A 16,778-nucleotide genomic window follows, 5' to 3' on the forward strand; every position below is an offset into this window, starting at 1 on the left:
GTTTAAAATTAATAATCGAAATAAGCAAAAATATTCAAATTAATTTCGAATTGTTAAGAAAAATGGCTGTTTTTTTCCTCTTTAACAGATTTGCTTGAAATTTGTTAGTCAGGAATTTGGAGTGTCACTTATTACGACCCAAAAAACCTCGTAATTAGCGAACCCATAATTCCCCGAGTAACTATTTATTATCAAATCTGGACGTTTTTAAAAATTAATCCTCTATTTTGGTTCCTCCTTTTTAAATTTTTGAAAAGTGACATCAGATTCGTATTCAACGACCCCAAAAACCCCTGAGTAACAATTTTTAAGAGAATTTGATAGACTTAAAGAAAAGTCTGCCATATTAGATCCGCCATTTTTAATTTTAGAAAATCAACTGTGGTGCCATTTGAAAGCAAAAAAAAAAAAACTAAAAAAATATGGTCCAATGGAAATTTTAAATTAAATGAATTTATCTAAGTTGACCACTGAGTTGCCAGCAAGCTAGCGGCATCCTGGTATCTTGGAAGGGTGTTGAGCAAAAAAAAATTATTTTTGGCGGCTAAAAATAGCAAAAAAAGAGCAAAATTATTTCTTTATTTATTCTTCTTTTCTATAAGATTCTTATATAATAATAACAATCATATCAATTTTTTAATTTATAAAATAAAAAAATATGTTTATTCGAACTTTGTTCATATATAAATTATATAAGAAATAATTAGCTTTTTCTTTATTATAATCGACACTAATTTTTTAAAATCCTTTATTTAATTTTAAATATATAAAAAAGTTTTTTACGTTTATTCAATTTAATTTACCAATAAATACCTAGTAATAACAATAATAATAAAAAATCAATTTTTTTAAATTTTTTTCTAAGAAAATAAATAATTTTTTCTGTAAAGTATCATAATTTTCTTCTTCATTAGCAGAGGATAAATTATTATTCTTCCTTACTTTTATTGTTAATATATCATATTTTTCTGTTCATTTTGTCAATTATACTAATTTAATAATTTGAAACTCAAATCTTTTTATTAAAATTGCCAATATACTTATAAAAATATAAAAAAAAAAAAAAAAAATGTTTTTAATAAATTAATTCTGCGATACGAATGGAAATAAATGAATTAATTGATTTCTTCCTTCATACGTCAGAATATTGTCGAATCAACAATAATAATTAAATAATTCGCAATGAAAAATAATATTCAACACAGTATTCATTATTCATAAAAAAAATCATTTATTATTACTTCCAAAAAAAAAAACAATATTCCCTATCTGTTATACATCTAATACAAAATTAAAACAAGAAATGAAATTAATCACAAGCCAATAAATATCATGATTAAATAGATATATATATATATATAAGAGAAGATCAGTCGCTCGTCAAACATATATTAAACATTCAATGTTTTTGGTACAATCGTGACTGGAACATCTTGATGGTAAACAACTACATCGCGTGTATAAATATTTGGTGCACTCCAAACACTTGGCGCCATTGGCCTATCCAATGGCCATCCAAATGGTTTTCCATCAAGTGAAATAGCTCCACCAATCACACGTGAAATTGGAAGATTATCATAATATTTATCAACAATATCAGCACTCTTTTGTGTTGTTAACATTTCTTGTTGTCCCTCAATTCCCTCAGTTGTCCTCCATTCTTGTCCTTGTGTTCCCCATTGTTCACCTTGACCACCTTGTCTATGAGTTCGTAATTTTTCTCCCTCTTGACCTTGAACTCCCCAAATTGGTCCTTGAACTCTCCATGTTTGTCCTTGTTCACCTTGAACGCCCCATGTTTGTGATCCCTGAACACCTTGACCTTGAACTCCCATTATTTGTCCTTGTGGAACTTGACCTTGAACTCCCCATGTTTGACCTTGAGGAAGTTGTCTCATTCCTTGTCTTTGTTGAGTGCGAAGTGTGTGGTGCCATTGGGGTTGTGAGTAGTATCCTTGGTAACGATTGTAAAGATTGGTCCAGTGCCATTTGCCTAAAAAAAAAAAATAAGGATTAATTGGTAACTGTCCAAATATGCCGTGCAAATCGAAATAAGTGAATCTACTATTCCTCTAAGTCTTCTATCTGAAGGCCTGAACAGAATAGAAACGTAACCGGAATCGTAATCGCAAACGCAATCGGAAGAATGAGTTAGAGAAGGATAGATAGATTGTTTGCCCTTCTCTAACTTATTTTTCTGGTTGAGTTTACGATTACGATTCCTTCTCTTCTTCTTTTTGTTTAAATGGCCTCTTGTATATACAGGTAGCCAGTACTAAATTTTATTTCCAGTTAGATGTATGTAAATCCAGGTATGTGTATGTAAGTCAGATACAGCTATGTACATAGCCTTTAATAGATCCCACAGTGCAGTATGCTAGAGGGAGAGGGAGAGCGGGAAAATTTGAATAATTCAAAACCAAGTTCTCTCTACCCAAGTGAGACTAAGAAAGTTTAAGTGAAAATAATAAAATGCTTATGATAAATTTCTTTATTAATCTCTTCCTTCTTCCTTCAACCGTTCTCCTTCCTTCTTTTTCCTCTATTTATTATTTATTCCATTACAATCTTAAAATTAAGAATAATTAATACACTCAATAAGAAGAGCGTGTAAAGAGAAAAAAAAAAAAAAAAAAAAAAAAAAAAACAAAAAAAACAAAAAAACAAAAAAAAAAAAAAAAAAATATATAATTAACTTATAAATTAAACATTTAGTAATAAAATCTCAATTCATTCTGCTCAAATAACCACATCGCCACTAGCAAAAAATTTACCGATTTCTACAACTATATCAGCATTTGGATTAAAAATCAAATTGTCCAAATCAAAATTATCAGGATTAAAATCAGTTATCTTGGTATTTAGATATGAAAAGAAAGCCGGTCTACCCGTGGAAAGAATAGGACAGTAGCTAAGTAGGTGTTTGAGGTCTTTATATTCCGCACCACACTCACATCCTAAAGGAAGAGTCCACTGCATTCTTTCAAAGTGCTCTCCCGTACATATATGCGAGGTCCGCAACCTGGTCACAGTATTAATGTATCGGCGTGGAGCTTGGATTCCTTTAAACCAAGGTCTTTTGGTTTTGCAATTAACCCTTGTATAATATCTATTACTCGAGTACCGTATATCGGCGTATGGCCAATTTAAGGATTTCCATGACTCAAAATCTCGCTCTAACAGAGAAATAAAGTCACGCAGGGGGGTACCTGAGTAGTTCCCAAAAGGTAAGTACAATGATTTTTTAGCTACCAAATCTGCCATTTCATTCCCCTTGATCCCTATATGCGCCGGAATCCATAAAAATCGTACCCTTCCACCCAGGTTCTTCAACTCGAAAATCACTCTGAGAATCTTTACAATAAAAGGATGAGGATCCCTAATCCATATTCTTTGGTCAAGTTCTTGTAAAATTTTCCGTGAATCAGATATGATAAGTGTATTATCGTTTTTCATCTGTAAAGAGTGCCTCAATGCCGAATAGATTGCATATGCCTCACATGAATCTACCGACATCAATCCGCTCAAACGAACACCAAATTCCAAATTAATAGAAGGAGCAACAAAACTAGCGCCAGAAAGACCCTTAACTGGATTATGAGAAGCATCAGTAAAAAATTGAATAAATTCTGAAAAATCCCGCTGCATCAACTGATTAAAGGCTCTATCGGGTTGAGCATCATTCTTCAGTTCAAGACCAGAATGAACGTCAATGTCAAGGGAACTAGATAGCTCCTCCCAAGTCATATCAAAAGTTGAGGGTTTCCTGGATTTAAAAGCCTTCCTAGTAATACATGTCATATCTCGATATGTATCCAGCAATGAAAACTTCATCGAACCTGTGTCCCGTCTATATCTCTTATCTATTAGGCATTTCTCAGACAACAATTGCAACTTTGGAACGAGAGGGTTCAGAGACCAAGCAAGATTTCGGAGCATGTGCCGTTTGCCAATGATCGAGCGTCTCAAGGCCAGTGGTGACTCATTCACCTCAGATAACAAGATGCCGACAGGGGTTGATTTCATGCATCCTAAAATGGCACGCAACGCAGCCAGTTGTATTTTATCTAGAAGGTCCAAGTTAGATCGACTAGCATTTGCGAAGAGTTGACAACCCCACTCCAGGTGAGCCCTGATTAAACCCTTATAAATTAGGATCATTGAGGAAGGATTTGCTCCCCATGATATCTTTGACATAGCTCTCAGGATGTTGATGGCTCTAGAAGCTTTTTGAGCTATACTCCTTATATGCAGTGACCAAGTCAATCTGCGGTCCAAGTGAATCCCCAGATAGATCAAGTCATCCTGATTTTTAATTCTATTGTTCCCTATTTTTAAATATATATCATTAAGCTTATCTCGTGTTTTGGAAAAAATGGTTAATTGTGACTTGCCCGGAGCGATGTCAAGACCAATCTCTGCTAGCCAAGGTGTTAATACCCCTACAGTTTCCTCGATCAAGTCTATCGCATCCTTAACATCTTTCGACCTCACATATAGGAGAAGATCATCAGCAAACATTAGCCATTTGACTCTATAGGGAATGACAGAGGCTATTCCACTTAAAGCTAAGTTAAAAAGCAGGGGCGATAACACCCCTCCCTGTGGAACACCTACATGCGAAACCTTAAAATCACACGAATCTGCTGAAAAAAACAAGTTCTTCGACGAAACAATAAACGAGACGAAATTCACCAATCTGTCAGGAACTCGCAGTTTGACAAGGTGACTATAAATTGCACTGGGAAGGATGTTGCTAAATGCACCCTTGAGATCCAAGGCCAAGGCCACAGTATGGTGCCCCCCGACAAAGCCCTGCTGAATGTCCGTAGTAAAGGTGGAAACACAGTCGATCGTCGATCTCCCCTTGCGGAATCCAAACTGACCTATCGGAATACTGTTTTTCATTTCTAGGTAGTGTTCTAGTCGCTTTTGAATCATCCGCTCAAACAGTTTACTAACCGCAGATGTCAATGAAATCGGACGATAGCCCTTGCCCTCCGGTTTGGGAATGAAAACTACTCTCGTGTTTCTCCATGACGTTGGAAAGGATGACTTTAAGAAGAACTCATTAAAAAGAGACAAAAGCAAGTTGTGGGCATCCATTGGTAGTTGACGCAAGATTAAATTGGAAATAACATCTAGACCTGGAGCAGAATCCCTCTTACCACAACACATTGCTGATTTAAATTCCGCTCTCGAGAATGGACCATTAAGTAGGGAGTCATTATTAACTCCATGAATCAGGGGAAGATCTACAGGAAGAACATCTTCTTTCACCAAATCCCTTTGTAGTTTGCTAAAAATTTCAGAGTCGGGGTCATTGCAAATCCCTGTACGTAAGGGTTGCGTTGAAGACGAGAAAGCCCTAACCTTCTTCCAAATCTCTTTAGAACCCATCGCCGGACTAACCGAGTTACAGAAATCAACGAAAGAAGTCTTTTTCTTGTTTCTCAAAAACCACTTAACCTCGCTATCAACTTGATCAAATATAACTCGCATTTCCTGGGACTGAGACTTTAGGAAGTTCTTTCTGGCCTCTCTACGCCTTTCAAGAGCCTCCTCACAAGATTGGTCCCACCAGAGTGGTTTGGCTTTTCTTAGACCAGGAAGTCCTGAGGGGTAATAGGCTCCCGCAATAACCAACTGATCTTTTATGTCAGTCAACAACTGATCGTAGATCACCTCCGGGGAATCCTCAACCTCAAGACGTTGTGACAGAATCTTAACACAGGAATTAATTCCAGAGGAAAATCTCGCCCAATCAACTTTATTAGTGTTCAGTCTATTGACTGAGGCCTTTTGATATTTAGCGGAGACATCCGTACAAGCCACAACCAGGAAGTGATCCGAACTAAAGGTGTCAGAGGTAACATCAGCCGACGTAAGTCTACACAGGTCAGCAGAGACAAATATTAGGTCAATGTTCCCCCCAACCTTACCCCTACCACTAACATATGTAGGATCGCAATCGTTCAGCGGGACCAGGTTTGCCTCTTCCACAGCCTCGCTCAGTTGGATTCCCCTCAAATTGCAATTAATTGCCCCCCACATCCATGCGTGGGCATTAAAGTCACCGCATAGAATATAGGGATTTTCTTTAGTACCACAGCTAGTCAGCTGTTTCCAAATTCGAGAGGGAATCTTAACGTTAGGAGGGGCGTAGACCGAGAAAAACTGGATTTTCCCTATGTCAGAAGCAATGGTTACCCCTACACAATCAATGTATTCTAATATTGAGTGTTTGACTTTAATAGGCGCAACCATAAACCTGCTACGGACCAAGATCAACACCCCACCCCCATGTCGCTGATCAAGCCGATCGCAGCGATAGGTGGAATAGCCAGGGATTTGCCAAACTTTAGTTCCAGCAGTGAGCCAAGTTTCCGCAATGGCCAAGACATCCAGCCCATAAATATGTAACATCGACTCTATTTCAGCACGTTTATTTAGCACACTGTGAGCGTTCCAAATTCCATATTTAATAGTTTGATTGGTTGAAGACATCATTACGAACAACAATCCAATTACAGATTACTGTTATAAGTTATATTACCAGTAGAACAACGGGCAAACTATTTTCTCACTTCTATCCAATCCAAATATCAATTACCTCCTCAAAGTTTAACCAACAAAACTCCTCAAATAACTCCCGAGTATCCAAATACCTAAATAGCCATAGCAAAAAACAAGTAGTATATAAAATCAAAACAAAACAAAAAAAACCTCAAACAATTTGTAGAAAACTATTCCTTATCTCCCCTTTTTGAGGATTATTTAATGTGGATTAATTACCAACAAAATTAATTATCCTTAGTATAACCAATTGAATATATAGTAGTTTAATAATCCTTCAAGGAAGATAATACGATTAATTTTGCCAAATCCTCCTAAACATCTATCAAATTTAGTAGGAGGTGTTTTACAACCCGTAACCATTTATAGTACACAAAACAATAACACTCCAATTATTTTAATCGATTTTATATTTGAGCAGTCAGACTCAAATTATGAAACACAGTGAGAATTAAAATATAGAAATATTAAAACAGGGCCATCCCTTACCCCTCATTATTCCTTTTCTCTTTTTTTTTTTTTTTTTTTCCCCCCTTCCCTTCCCTTTTTTCTTCTTTCTTTCTTTTCCCTTAGCCAACCTCTAAGCCCAATCAATACCAATAACTATAACGACTTAAAACTAACAAAAATAGAACTATTAAATCTCTTAGTAAATAAAAAAATTGAACTCTTCTAAGTGTTCATTTTGTAGAGAGATTCTCATTTATTGAGTTAATCAAGTTTGAGCGAGACTGATTGATATTTATAAGTGTGTTTACAGCCGATATTTTTTCAGACAGTTGATGCTGATTCAGCGCATTCGAAATTTCCAAAACCGGATCAGGAATGGGATTATTTACCTTATCTTGAAGGTCAATAGGTGTGGAAGACCTAGTTGGTTGGGTTGATGTCATACCCTGACGAATCACCGGCAAAGGCAGAGGTGTTTCACCCCTAGTTTCAATGTTATTTAATAAATCAGGATTTTCCGCATAAAACAGAAGTTTAGCCTCCTCTCTATTACAATTATGGATATAACGATATTTTAAAATGCCAAATTCAAATTTAAATACAGGGCACTCCGATGAAGAGGCCACATGGGAACCCTTGCAATTTTTACATTTTGGTTGCAAGTGACCATTCGGACAAAGGTCTGTCAAATGCCTTCCAGAACAAAATTCACACGTCGGGTAAGTCGAACGACATTGATTAGCCACATGGCAGTAACGCTGACAACGGAAGCATCTCCGAGGTCTCTGTAAGGAAGGAGTTATTGGGATAACAAAATCACCTAGTACAATGTTACGTGGAACGATAGGTGAATTGAAAGTAAATTCTATCTTTTCTAGAATTGTGTTCCTATCATCAATAATACGACGAATACTAGCTATATTATCCAAGTCTCCTTCACGACATACCCTGACTATATCCCTGACTGATCTGTTAGTGGGGAACCATCTTGTGAATCCCTTTTTTCTCAAAAAGGAATCTGGGATGAAGAGAACATATCCCGCCAATATTAGTTCTTTGGCACCAACTAAGGTGTTAGCATCTTGCCATTTTGCGCAATCAATTTTTATTTGATTTTTCCCATTACGTGTTATTTGTTTTCCCCCCTCAATAATAGGCGATATTAGATCAATTACACATATCGGGTCCAGTTTTCCAATATTTTTGCCTCTAATGGTGCTCTCCATTAAAACAATAAATGGGGGAGGGCTAGAAGCGGAATAGAGTGGAGGAAGAATACTATTATTCCATTCAAGATCGTGTTGATCCCAAATTACATCCTCAAACTGAGATTGATTGCTTGCATTTTCGGGACCAATATCCGCGGAATGTGGTTGTCGATCGGCCCGTATTTCTCGATAAGAATTTTTTTCAGGAATTAGGAGTTTTTTTGTAATATGACCAAATGAACCATCTGAAGAGCCCGTTGCCACTGATTCATTGTTATTCCTAACGGATATGTTCCTTTTCTTAGGATTAATTGAGGGTCTAATTGGGGAAGGAAGGAAAGAATTAGTGTCATTCTCCGCTGATTGAATATTATTCCCCGTCAAAAGATCTATATCCGCATCCATAACGCAACTCATGACCGCAGGATTAGGGATTTCATTTACACTGTGACCAGGTCGTTCCAAACCTCCAGACGGCACACCCTCCTCAGCAGACTCTTCCCTCAAGGACTCCATCTCATTCGTATTAAACCGGATCAAGCTGAAAAAAAATTCAAGTAAGTAAAGCAACCACAATAGAGAGAAACAATTTAGCCCTATTTTCACATCCAGTACCAAGACATCTATAATCAATCAGTAATCTAACTAATTAAGCAAAGAAAGAGAGAATTTTTTTTTTTTTTTTTTTTTTTTTTTCTTTTTCCCCTTTCCCTTTCTTTTTTTTTTTTTTTTTTTTTTTTTTTCTTTTTTTTTTTTTATTTTTTTTTTTTTAAGCAAATCTTAATTTGCTAATAATCCCCAAGATTTAAAAACGCACAATGTCTCAGTGATTAATAATTACAGGAGACTGACTGCTCAAATCCCCTATTTACCCAGCATAAGGAAAAAAAAGGAGGAAAAGCATTTCCAAACTTAACACGCTTATTTATTAACAAAATCAACTCTTATCTTTTTTTTTTCTTTTTTTCTTTTTCTTCTTTCCCTCTTTAACCTCCTTTTCCTCTCCTTATTCCTTTTTCTTTTTTAAACAAAATCAGCAAGAAAAATTAAAAAAAAAATAATAATGTACTCACTCAGGCAAGTTGAGGATTATGGTTTAAACCATTAATTTTTAAGCAGGGATAAAGCCAAGCAAATGAAGAATTTATTAGGAGAGAATAAATTGAAGGAAAGCATAAACTAAATTAGCACAAATCCAAAAAGCAGCAAACTCCAAAATATAAATCAGCAAGGCCGAATATTTATTTTCGAAATTAATACCTGTATTCCGATGGTATTAAAGAATGTGGCAAATTTTCCTCAAATTATCAACCATTGATTTTAGGTTATGAGACCATCACGCTTCCTTAATTGATTTTTCCGCTATTCCTTCTGCACGCTTTAAAAATCATTTTTCCATTCAGAAAGAAATCAGTAATAATTTATATAAAATCCATTTATCATAAGGTGTGGTTATTTATATTTAAGATGCACTCGGATTCATATATAGCTGTTAGACTCAGCTAAAATTTGTTAAGGCTGTTCTACAATACTTTCTTTACATCGTTAATTTTGAAAATTGGAAGGTTGACATTGTCCCTACTCGCCATTTGTGATAATTCTTGTCAACAACCGCACCCTGCTCTAGTAAAAATGTAGTAACTTTATAGTAGCTTTCACTAAATTTTTACTAGAGCAGGGTGCGGTAGTTAACGAGAATTATGACAAATGGCAATTGGAGACAATGTAAACCAACCCATAAGCTTTGTATCCAGTCTCCACCAATCAGAGTAACTTTTAGACACAGTGGCGAAAAATGGTATTACTGAACGTACGATAAGGATTCAGTCACAAGGGTCAGATTAGCATAGTAGACTTCAATAAATCAAAATTTAGTCTACCCACGGCAAATATAACTTTCCCGCAAGAGAATGAATTTGATTGATCGACGCCTACTTCGCTAATCTGCTCCAAATGACTGCATCCTAAAATGCTAATCCACGCCCCTAAGCGGACATCTCAATATAATTAAAAAATTTGATTTAGGTTACACCTATCTTCGTGTAGTAAAACAAAATTTAAATCCAAAAACTTACCTTGATTGATACCAGCTCCTAATGTTGTCCAATCAGGAATAACGTCCACTATTCTTTGATCTTTTGTTGGTTGTTCAATCAATTGTTCGTACTGATCGACATTCACAGCCTGCCATTGATTGCTATGGAAGGAGTTGACAGTATTAGGAGTAACTGGTCCATAGTGAAGTGGCTTCTGTCCAGCGGTAATAACAACCAAAAGTTGTAATTGATTACCTCCGTAGGTACCCTTTGGCAGTGAGAGCCTAGCTGGGAAAGTCAGAAGTTGCTGAGGCTGAAAAAAAAATTAATAAGTTGGATTAATATATTTTTAATTGAAAATATTTAGAAAAGAGGAAAGAAGTTATACCTTAATGGGGTACAACGGCTGCTGGGATTGTAAACCTTCTTCAACCTTTCGCTTCATTTCATCGACTGATGGATGATCCAAACTCTGAATAGAAGAGTGACGAGACTTTCTTGTAATAACGTTTTGTCCAGCAGTAACTATACAGAAATAATTAATAAATATTTACTCAGTAAGATTCTGAATAATTATAAAACAAGAAATTAACTTACGATCAACGACCCATTGATCTAATTCGACAAAATCAGCACGATTAGCATTAATGTCAATTGGTAGACCTTCATGAGTGAATTTAGGTCCAATGAATACACGAACAATAGCATTGGGAATATTCTGCTGACTCTGAGCAACAATTTCAATTTCATATGGCATATGATTGAGCCTCTTGAGCAGACCCTTGATATTCAAACCAGTTTGTTTGACTGTCTCTTGTTCCTTCTGTTTCTGTTGAGATTTAACCAAAGTCTCTTGCATACCCTGTATTCCAGCATTATTAAGATTCACCAAATAGTCCTCGAAATATGTCATAAGTTGACTGACGCCAACTTTTTCAATCTGAACACCTGGCAAAACAATATCATTCCATTGATGTGCAGGAAGAGATTCTTGATATCTGTGAATAAGTCTTGTGATTTCTCTCAAAAGAACATAGAGTGCTGGATCACGTGTGGCAACAGTTGAAAGTTCAAGTGCCTCTGGTGTGTATTCCCAAATATTGTCAAACTCAGGAGTTCCTGCGAGAAGAACCTTTGATGCCTGAAGTAAACTGCCATAGTAACGAGGATTAACACTTCGTCCAGAACCTTCAATCAAATTACCAAGAATATTCAAACCCTGTGGCTGATAAAGTGACAAGAATGCACCACTTGGTGTTATAACATGTCCAGCGTCAATGGCGCTTATTAATCTTCTTTCCAAAGTGCGAACCAAATTGTAGAGTCTTGGACGAATTGTAGCTAAATTCAAAGGACCCTCAGAACGACCGGGTAATTCGAGACCGTTTATAAAACTCATGTGAGATTTGAATGGAATATTAACACGTTGTAAATCTAATTCAGGAATGGGACCAAGATTATTGCCATGACGTTCAAGATTGTAGCGGGCCAAAAGTTGTTGTTGAACATAAAGCCACTGTGCTCCATGACCAGTTGGTTGTTGATTGACTGTTGTTTCCTTTTGCTTTTGTCCTTGAATCATAGATCCAATAAGTTGCACGAAAGTATAGTAGTAGTTGAGACCAATGTCTTCAGTGAAGTATGCAATGCGATGTTCGCCAGCAGGCAAATGAGAAGTGTAATTGATTGGTATAACGATCGTTTTACCCTCAACTTGTCTAGTTCCTTTGGATTTGATGTTTTGCACTTCTTGAATCACTCGTGTGTCAAAGAAATATTGAGGTAAAATTTCATACACAGGTGGCAGATTAACACCCTGTGTGTCTGGACGTTGAACAATGGCTGCTACGAAAGCCTAATTAAAATGATTATAAATTTTAATTATTAATTCTTTATAAATATTTTGAAATAAAGAAAATTAAATTCTTTAATGAGAGAGTTAAAAGTACTAACAGTGATGAATTGTGCTTCATTTAAGTGAACACGAGCCCATGCGGCAGTGTTGATGAATGTTTGCCAATCACGAGCACCAATCAAGATCCTCATTAGGAGAACAGCTTCTTGACGAAGTTCACTGACGGTTGTTGAAAAGACAGTTCCCTTTGGCTGAACATTATTTGTCCTCACAGCCATTGCAAGATATTTCACCAAATTGGGATTTTCATAAGATTGAAGATTTCCTTCGATATCATAAGTGTGACCAATGGTTCTCAAATGTTCAAGGGGGATTTCTCCCATTATATTCTCCAGAAGGTGAATTACTTCATTTTGTTTTTGTAGTACATTCTGATTGGCTGCAAAAAACAGTATTTCTAATAAAGTATATCCCAAAATCAAAAGCAGTTTCTAGCGATAAGTAACGTTTTCCGCTAGGAACTTAATTTTGATTCTCGGTTAACTGCCGCACCCTGCTCTAGTGAAAATTTAGTGACTTTATAGTAACTTTTAATTTTAACTAGAATGTCACTAAATTTTCACTAGAGCAGGGTGCAGTTGTTGATTGAGAATTATGATAAATAGCAAATGGGAACTTTGGTTAGGACTCTGTCTCATGGAGCAGATTAGCAGAATATATTTCAACCAATCAAAATGGAGTCTCTTTCGGCAAATATTACCTTGCCCCAAGAGACTAAATTTTGATTGGTTAAAATCTATTCTGCTAATCTGCTCCATGTGACAGAGCCTTTAGTGGGGATATTGGTATTTTTCCAATATATTTTTAAAGGTACGGTCACACAACTTTTGGAAAAACCATTCTTGTCTTTCTCTCCCCTAAGACAGAGGCATAAGATTGTCTGTAATAGGAGAGAGAAAGACAAGAATGCTTTTTCCAAAAGTCGTGTGACCGTTGTACCCTACATACTTTTTTCGTTTTTGGCGAGCGATGCATTTTCACAGAGAATCACTGAATTTGATTGCGACTATCACAAATATTCCATTTCCACCGTGAAAATGTAATACTATTGGAGCTAATCAAATTCAGTGATGAACTTGAACCTTTTTAAAGGGTTGGTTTCCATTGTCCCCACTCGTCATTTGTCATAGCTATCGTCAACTACCGCACCCTGCTCTAGTGAAAATTTAGTAACTTTATAGTAAATTTTAATTTTAACAATAAAGTCACTAAATTTTCACTAGAGCAGGGTGCGGTAGTTGATGAGAATTATAATAAATGACCAGTGGGGATTTTGGTGAGTGGGGACAATGGAAATCAACCTTTTTAAAGGTGCAAGTTATTGCAGAAGAACCTTAAACGAAAAGCAATCGGGTTGGAACATTTGGCCGGTCACACTTCAACGAAATCTCGTGAATGTTTAGTATAAAGGTGCTTTTATACCTCCAGTATTTTTGTCAAGCAATCGGCTGCGGCTAGAATTTTCACGGGAGAATCACTGAATTTGATTGGCTCTAACAAAATTCAATTTTCACAGGTTAAAATGTAATATTTGTCAGAACCAATGAAATTCAGTGATACTACCAAAATGTTTAGAAAATTACTAGACATCACTAAACATTCACTAGATTTCGTTGAAGTGTGACCGTACCCTAAGAATGAGCTAGAGAAGGAAAAAGATATATATGATATCCTTCTCTAACTCATTATCTTACATTTACGTTTGTAATATAATTTTTTATTTGTGTAATTCCTACTAGAAATACATATAGACAATTAAAAATTTGAAACTGAAAACTATTTATAATTTTGTAAATTTAGAATTTAATTTAAATTGTTTATATCAAAAGTTTATAGAAAAAAAATTTTTTTTACCAGGTTGTTGAGTTGTTGGTATTGGAACAGCGGCTCCAAGAGCCACAAGGGCTAAAAACACTGCACTGAAGATCATTGTGAAGCAATGATCGTTTATGCTTACCGTTGCTACAGTTTGTTCTTTTATACTCAGTAGCTATCGCAAAGCTACCGACCTGGTGACCTATCATCATCTCATAATTGTTGCTGATTGGTGATCGAAGGTTACGTGTTATTATGAGGGTAAGAGGGATGCGTGTATTTGTAATTTTTTGAGGTATTGAATCATCATCAGTCAAGACTTTTCGTCCTGATGAAATTGATTTATGGTATTTTCATTTCTATTTTATATTTCATCCTTATGCACGCGCAATTTTTTTGATTCAAAAAAAAAATTCTCATTAAATTTAAAATATTTACAATAGTATATTGAAAAAAAAAATTATTTTATTCAAAATAAACGATTACTTGATTATTATCAAATAAATATTTATTTGAAACAAATATTTTTTGAATAAACTATATATGTATAATAATTGAAATAATAATTAATAATTTTTTTGAATGAAAAAAAATTTTTCATTTTTTTTATACTTTTATTTTATTTATTTATTATTAAAATTTGAAAATAATTAAGTAACCGATTATTTGAATCATTTTTCTTAATGTAGAGTCTGAAATTTTTTTTTTCTGATTATAGGAATTAATAACCGTGAAAAAAAATACACAGGTAAGTGCAATTTTAATCGAAATTGAATTTTTTGTAACGTTGAATTCGTGAAGAATCACTTTTTAAGTATATAAATGAAAATTAATAATTTGAATCAGCGATAAATATAAATAATTAATTATAAATAAATTTTCTTGTATTTAAAGTTAATTTTCTTCATTTTTAATTAATAAATTACAATTATAACAGAAATGAAACTGAATTAAAATCTAATTTTATGATTTTGTATAAATTCTAACCATTTTTTAACGAGTATAAATAAGTGAAAATAATAACAATAGTAATAATTTTAATAATAATAATAAGTAATAACAGCAATGTTAATAATAACAGAAAGGATTTAATCTCCAGATATAATTAAAGAATTATAATATTGTCAATATAAACAATTATATTGTAAATGTATAAATGTATTACATTTATCAAAAAAAAAAAATTACATTTGTATTTGTTTAATTAATAAAAAATTTATCTTTTGGATAATGTTTTAATTTAAAAGCTCAAAATGATTTGGAATATTTTTGTATCATGTTTATTAAGTCATTTCAGTGAGTCTGTTGATGATGTAATATTTTAAATTCATAACTAATAAACAAAATTTATTTATTAATTTATTTATAAATATTTATAATATATGCAAAGAGAAAAATTCAAATTTTCTATATTACAATAATAAATATTTAATAACAATTATATTTATTGAAAAAAAAAATAATTTCTTCTTTTTATTATAAATTTTTTCTTTTTGTAAGCTCGTAAAACATATAAATATATAAATAAATAAATAACTAAAATAAATAATAATAAATTAAAATAATAAATAATTATAAATAATTGAAAAATAACAAATAAAATTTGTAAGCATAATTTAATTTAAAATTCATTCATTTATTTAAAAAAATTGTATTTGAAAAAAATTACCATCATTATAATTAAATGCTGGTTACAATTATAATTATAATTTTAATTGCATATTTATAAATTTGAATCAATTAGTAAATGTATGTATATATCTATGTAAAAAAGATATATATTTACTTATATGCGTACACTTAAAAAATTCACGCACTTATAATCAAATGTGTGTTATCAAATAAGGATTGAAACAATAATTAATCTTACTTTTACGAGTTATATACAAAGTAAGAATAAATGCTAAAAACACACTGTTATGGCTACTGATAAATTTTATTTAATCATTATTAAAAATACATTGTATTTTAAAAAAATAAAATAATAATAATAATAATAATATAAAATAATTTTTTTTTAATGGTATTCATAAATCAAAAAAATATTTTTTTATTAAAATTTTATTATTTTTCTTTAGTATTATTTTTTTACAATTTATTTTTACACCTTCGTAGGTTATAAAATTTTTTATTAATAAATTTATAGATATTAAATTTATTAATAATTATTGTTTTAAAAATGATAATTTATATGATTTTTTCATATTTTCATACGTTGTTGTTAATTTAATATTTATTGTAATTTTAATTTTTAATATTATTCATTATAACTTTTTTTCTATTTAATAATCAAATTATGATTTATTTTTTAGAAATATATGGTTTTTTTCAATTTTTCATAAAATTTATATTGTTTTTACGTATTTTTCCTATTATTATTGTCTTTTTTTTTATTTATTTCATTATTTAATTTAATTTAATAAATATATTTGTATTTCATTTAAAAGATTAGACTATCCGGCTTTTACACCTGTATGAAGGGCGGTATTCTACAGGCGCTCTGAAAATTCAAATATTAAAAAATAAAAATACTTACAATCAACAAATATAAATGTAACATATATTTTTTAATAAAATTCTTGTCATTAAATATGTTAATAAATTGATCGAGACAATTGAGGTAATAGAGAAATCAATCATCAACGAATTAAAAGAAGATTATTTATATCTCTTTACAGCTTACTTCATACTTTCTTATTCATAAAATACGCTAAATAAACATTTAGTTCCATTTTTCCGATCAATAGCCAATTTTAAAAATGAAACAATTTAAAAATT

The 16,778-nt window shown here is 32.9% G+C and overlaps 1 protein-coding gene across 1 annotated transcript; it reads right to left on the minus strand.

Annotated features, from left to right (window-relative positions):
* Positions 1–6,917: 6,917 nt before the first annotated feature.
* On the minus strand, positions 6,918–10,249 carry LOC127283736 (uncharacterized). The gene is made up of 2 exons (XM_051308795.1): positions 9,495–10,249; positions 6,918–8,775 (listed from the first exon to the last, which is right to left on the minus strand). The coding sequence occupies exon 2, from the start codon at positions 8,748–8,750 to the stop codon at positions 7,257–7,259; it is 1,494 nt and encodes a 497-aa protein (XP_051164752.1). The 5' UTR covers positions 8,751–8,775; positions 9,495–10,249; the 3' UTR covers positions 6,918–7,256.
* Between the last annotated feature and the right edge of the window lie 6,529 nt (positions 10,250–16,778).

This window comes from Leptopilina boulardi, unplaced genomic scaffold (assembly GCF_019393585.1).
Source record: "Leptopilina boulardi isolate dan_hultmark-lab unplaced genomic scaffold, ZJU_Lbou_2.1 LbouV2_310, whole genome shotgun sequence".
Lineage (NCBI taxonomy): Eukaryota > Metazoa > Arthropoda > Insecta > Hymenoptera > Figitidae > Leptopilina > Leptopilina boulardi.

Excerpts from the sequence above, each read along its gene's own strand:
- LOC127283736 (XM_051308795.1), bottom strand. The coding sequence starts at position 8,750 with ATGGAGTCCTTGAGGGAAGAGTCTGCTGAGGAGGGTGTGCCGTCTGGA.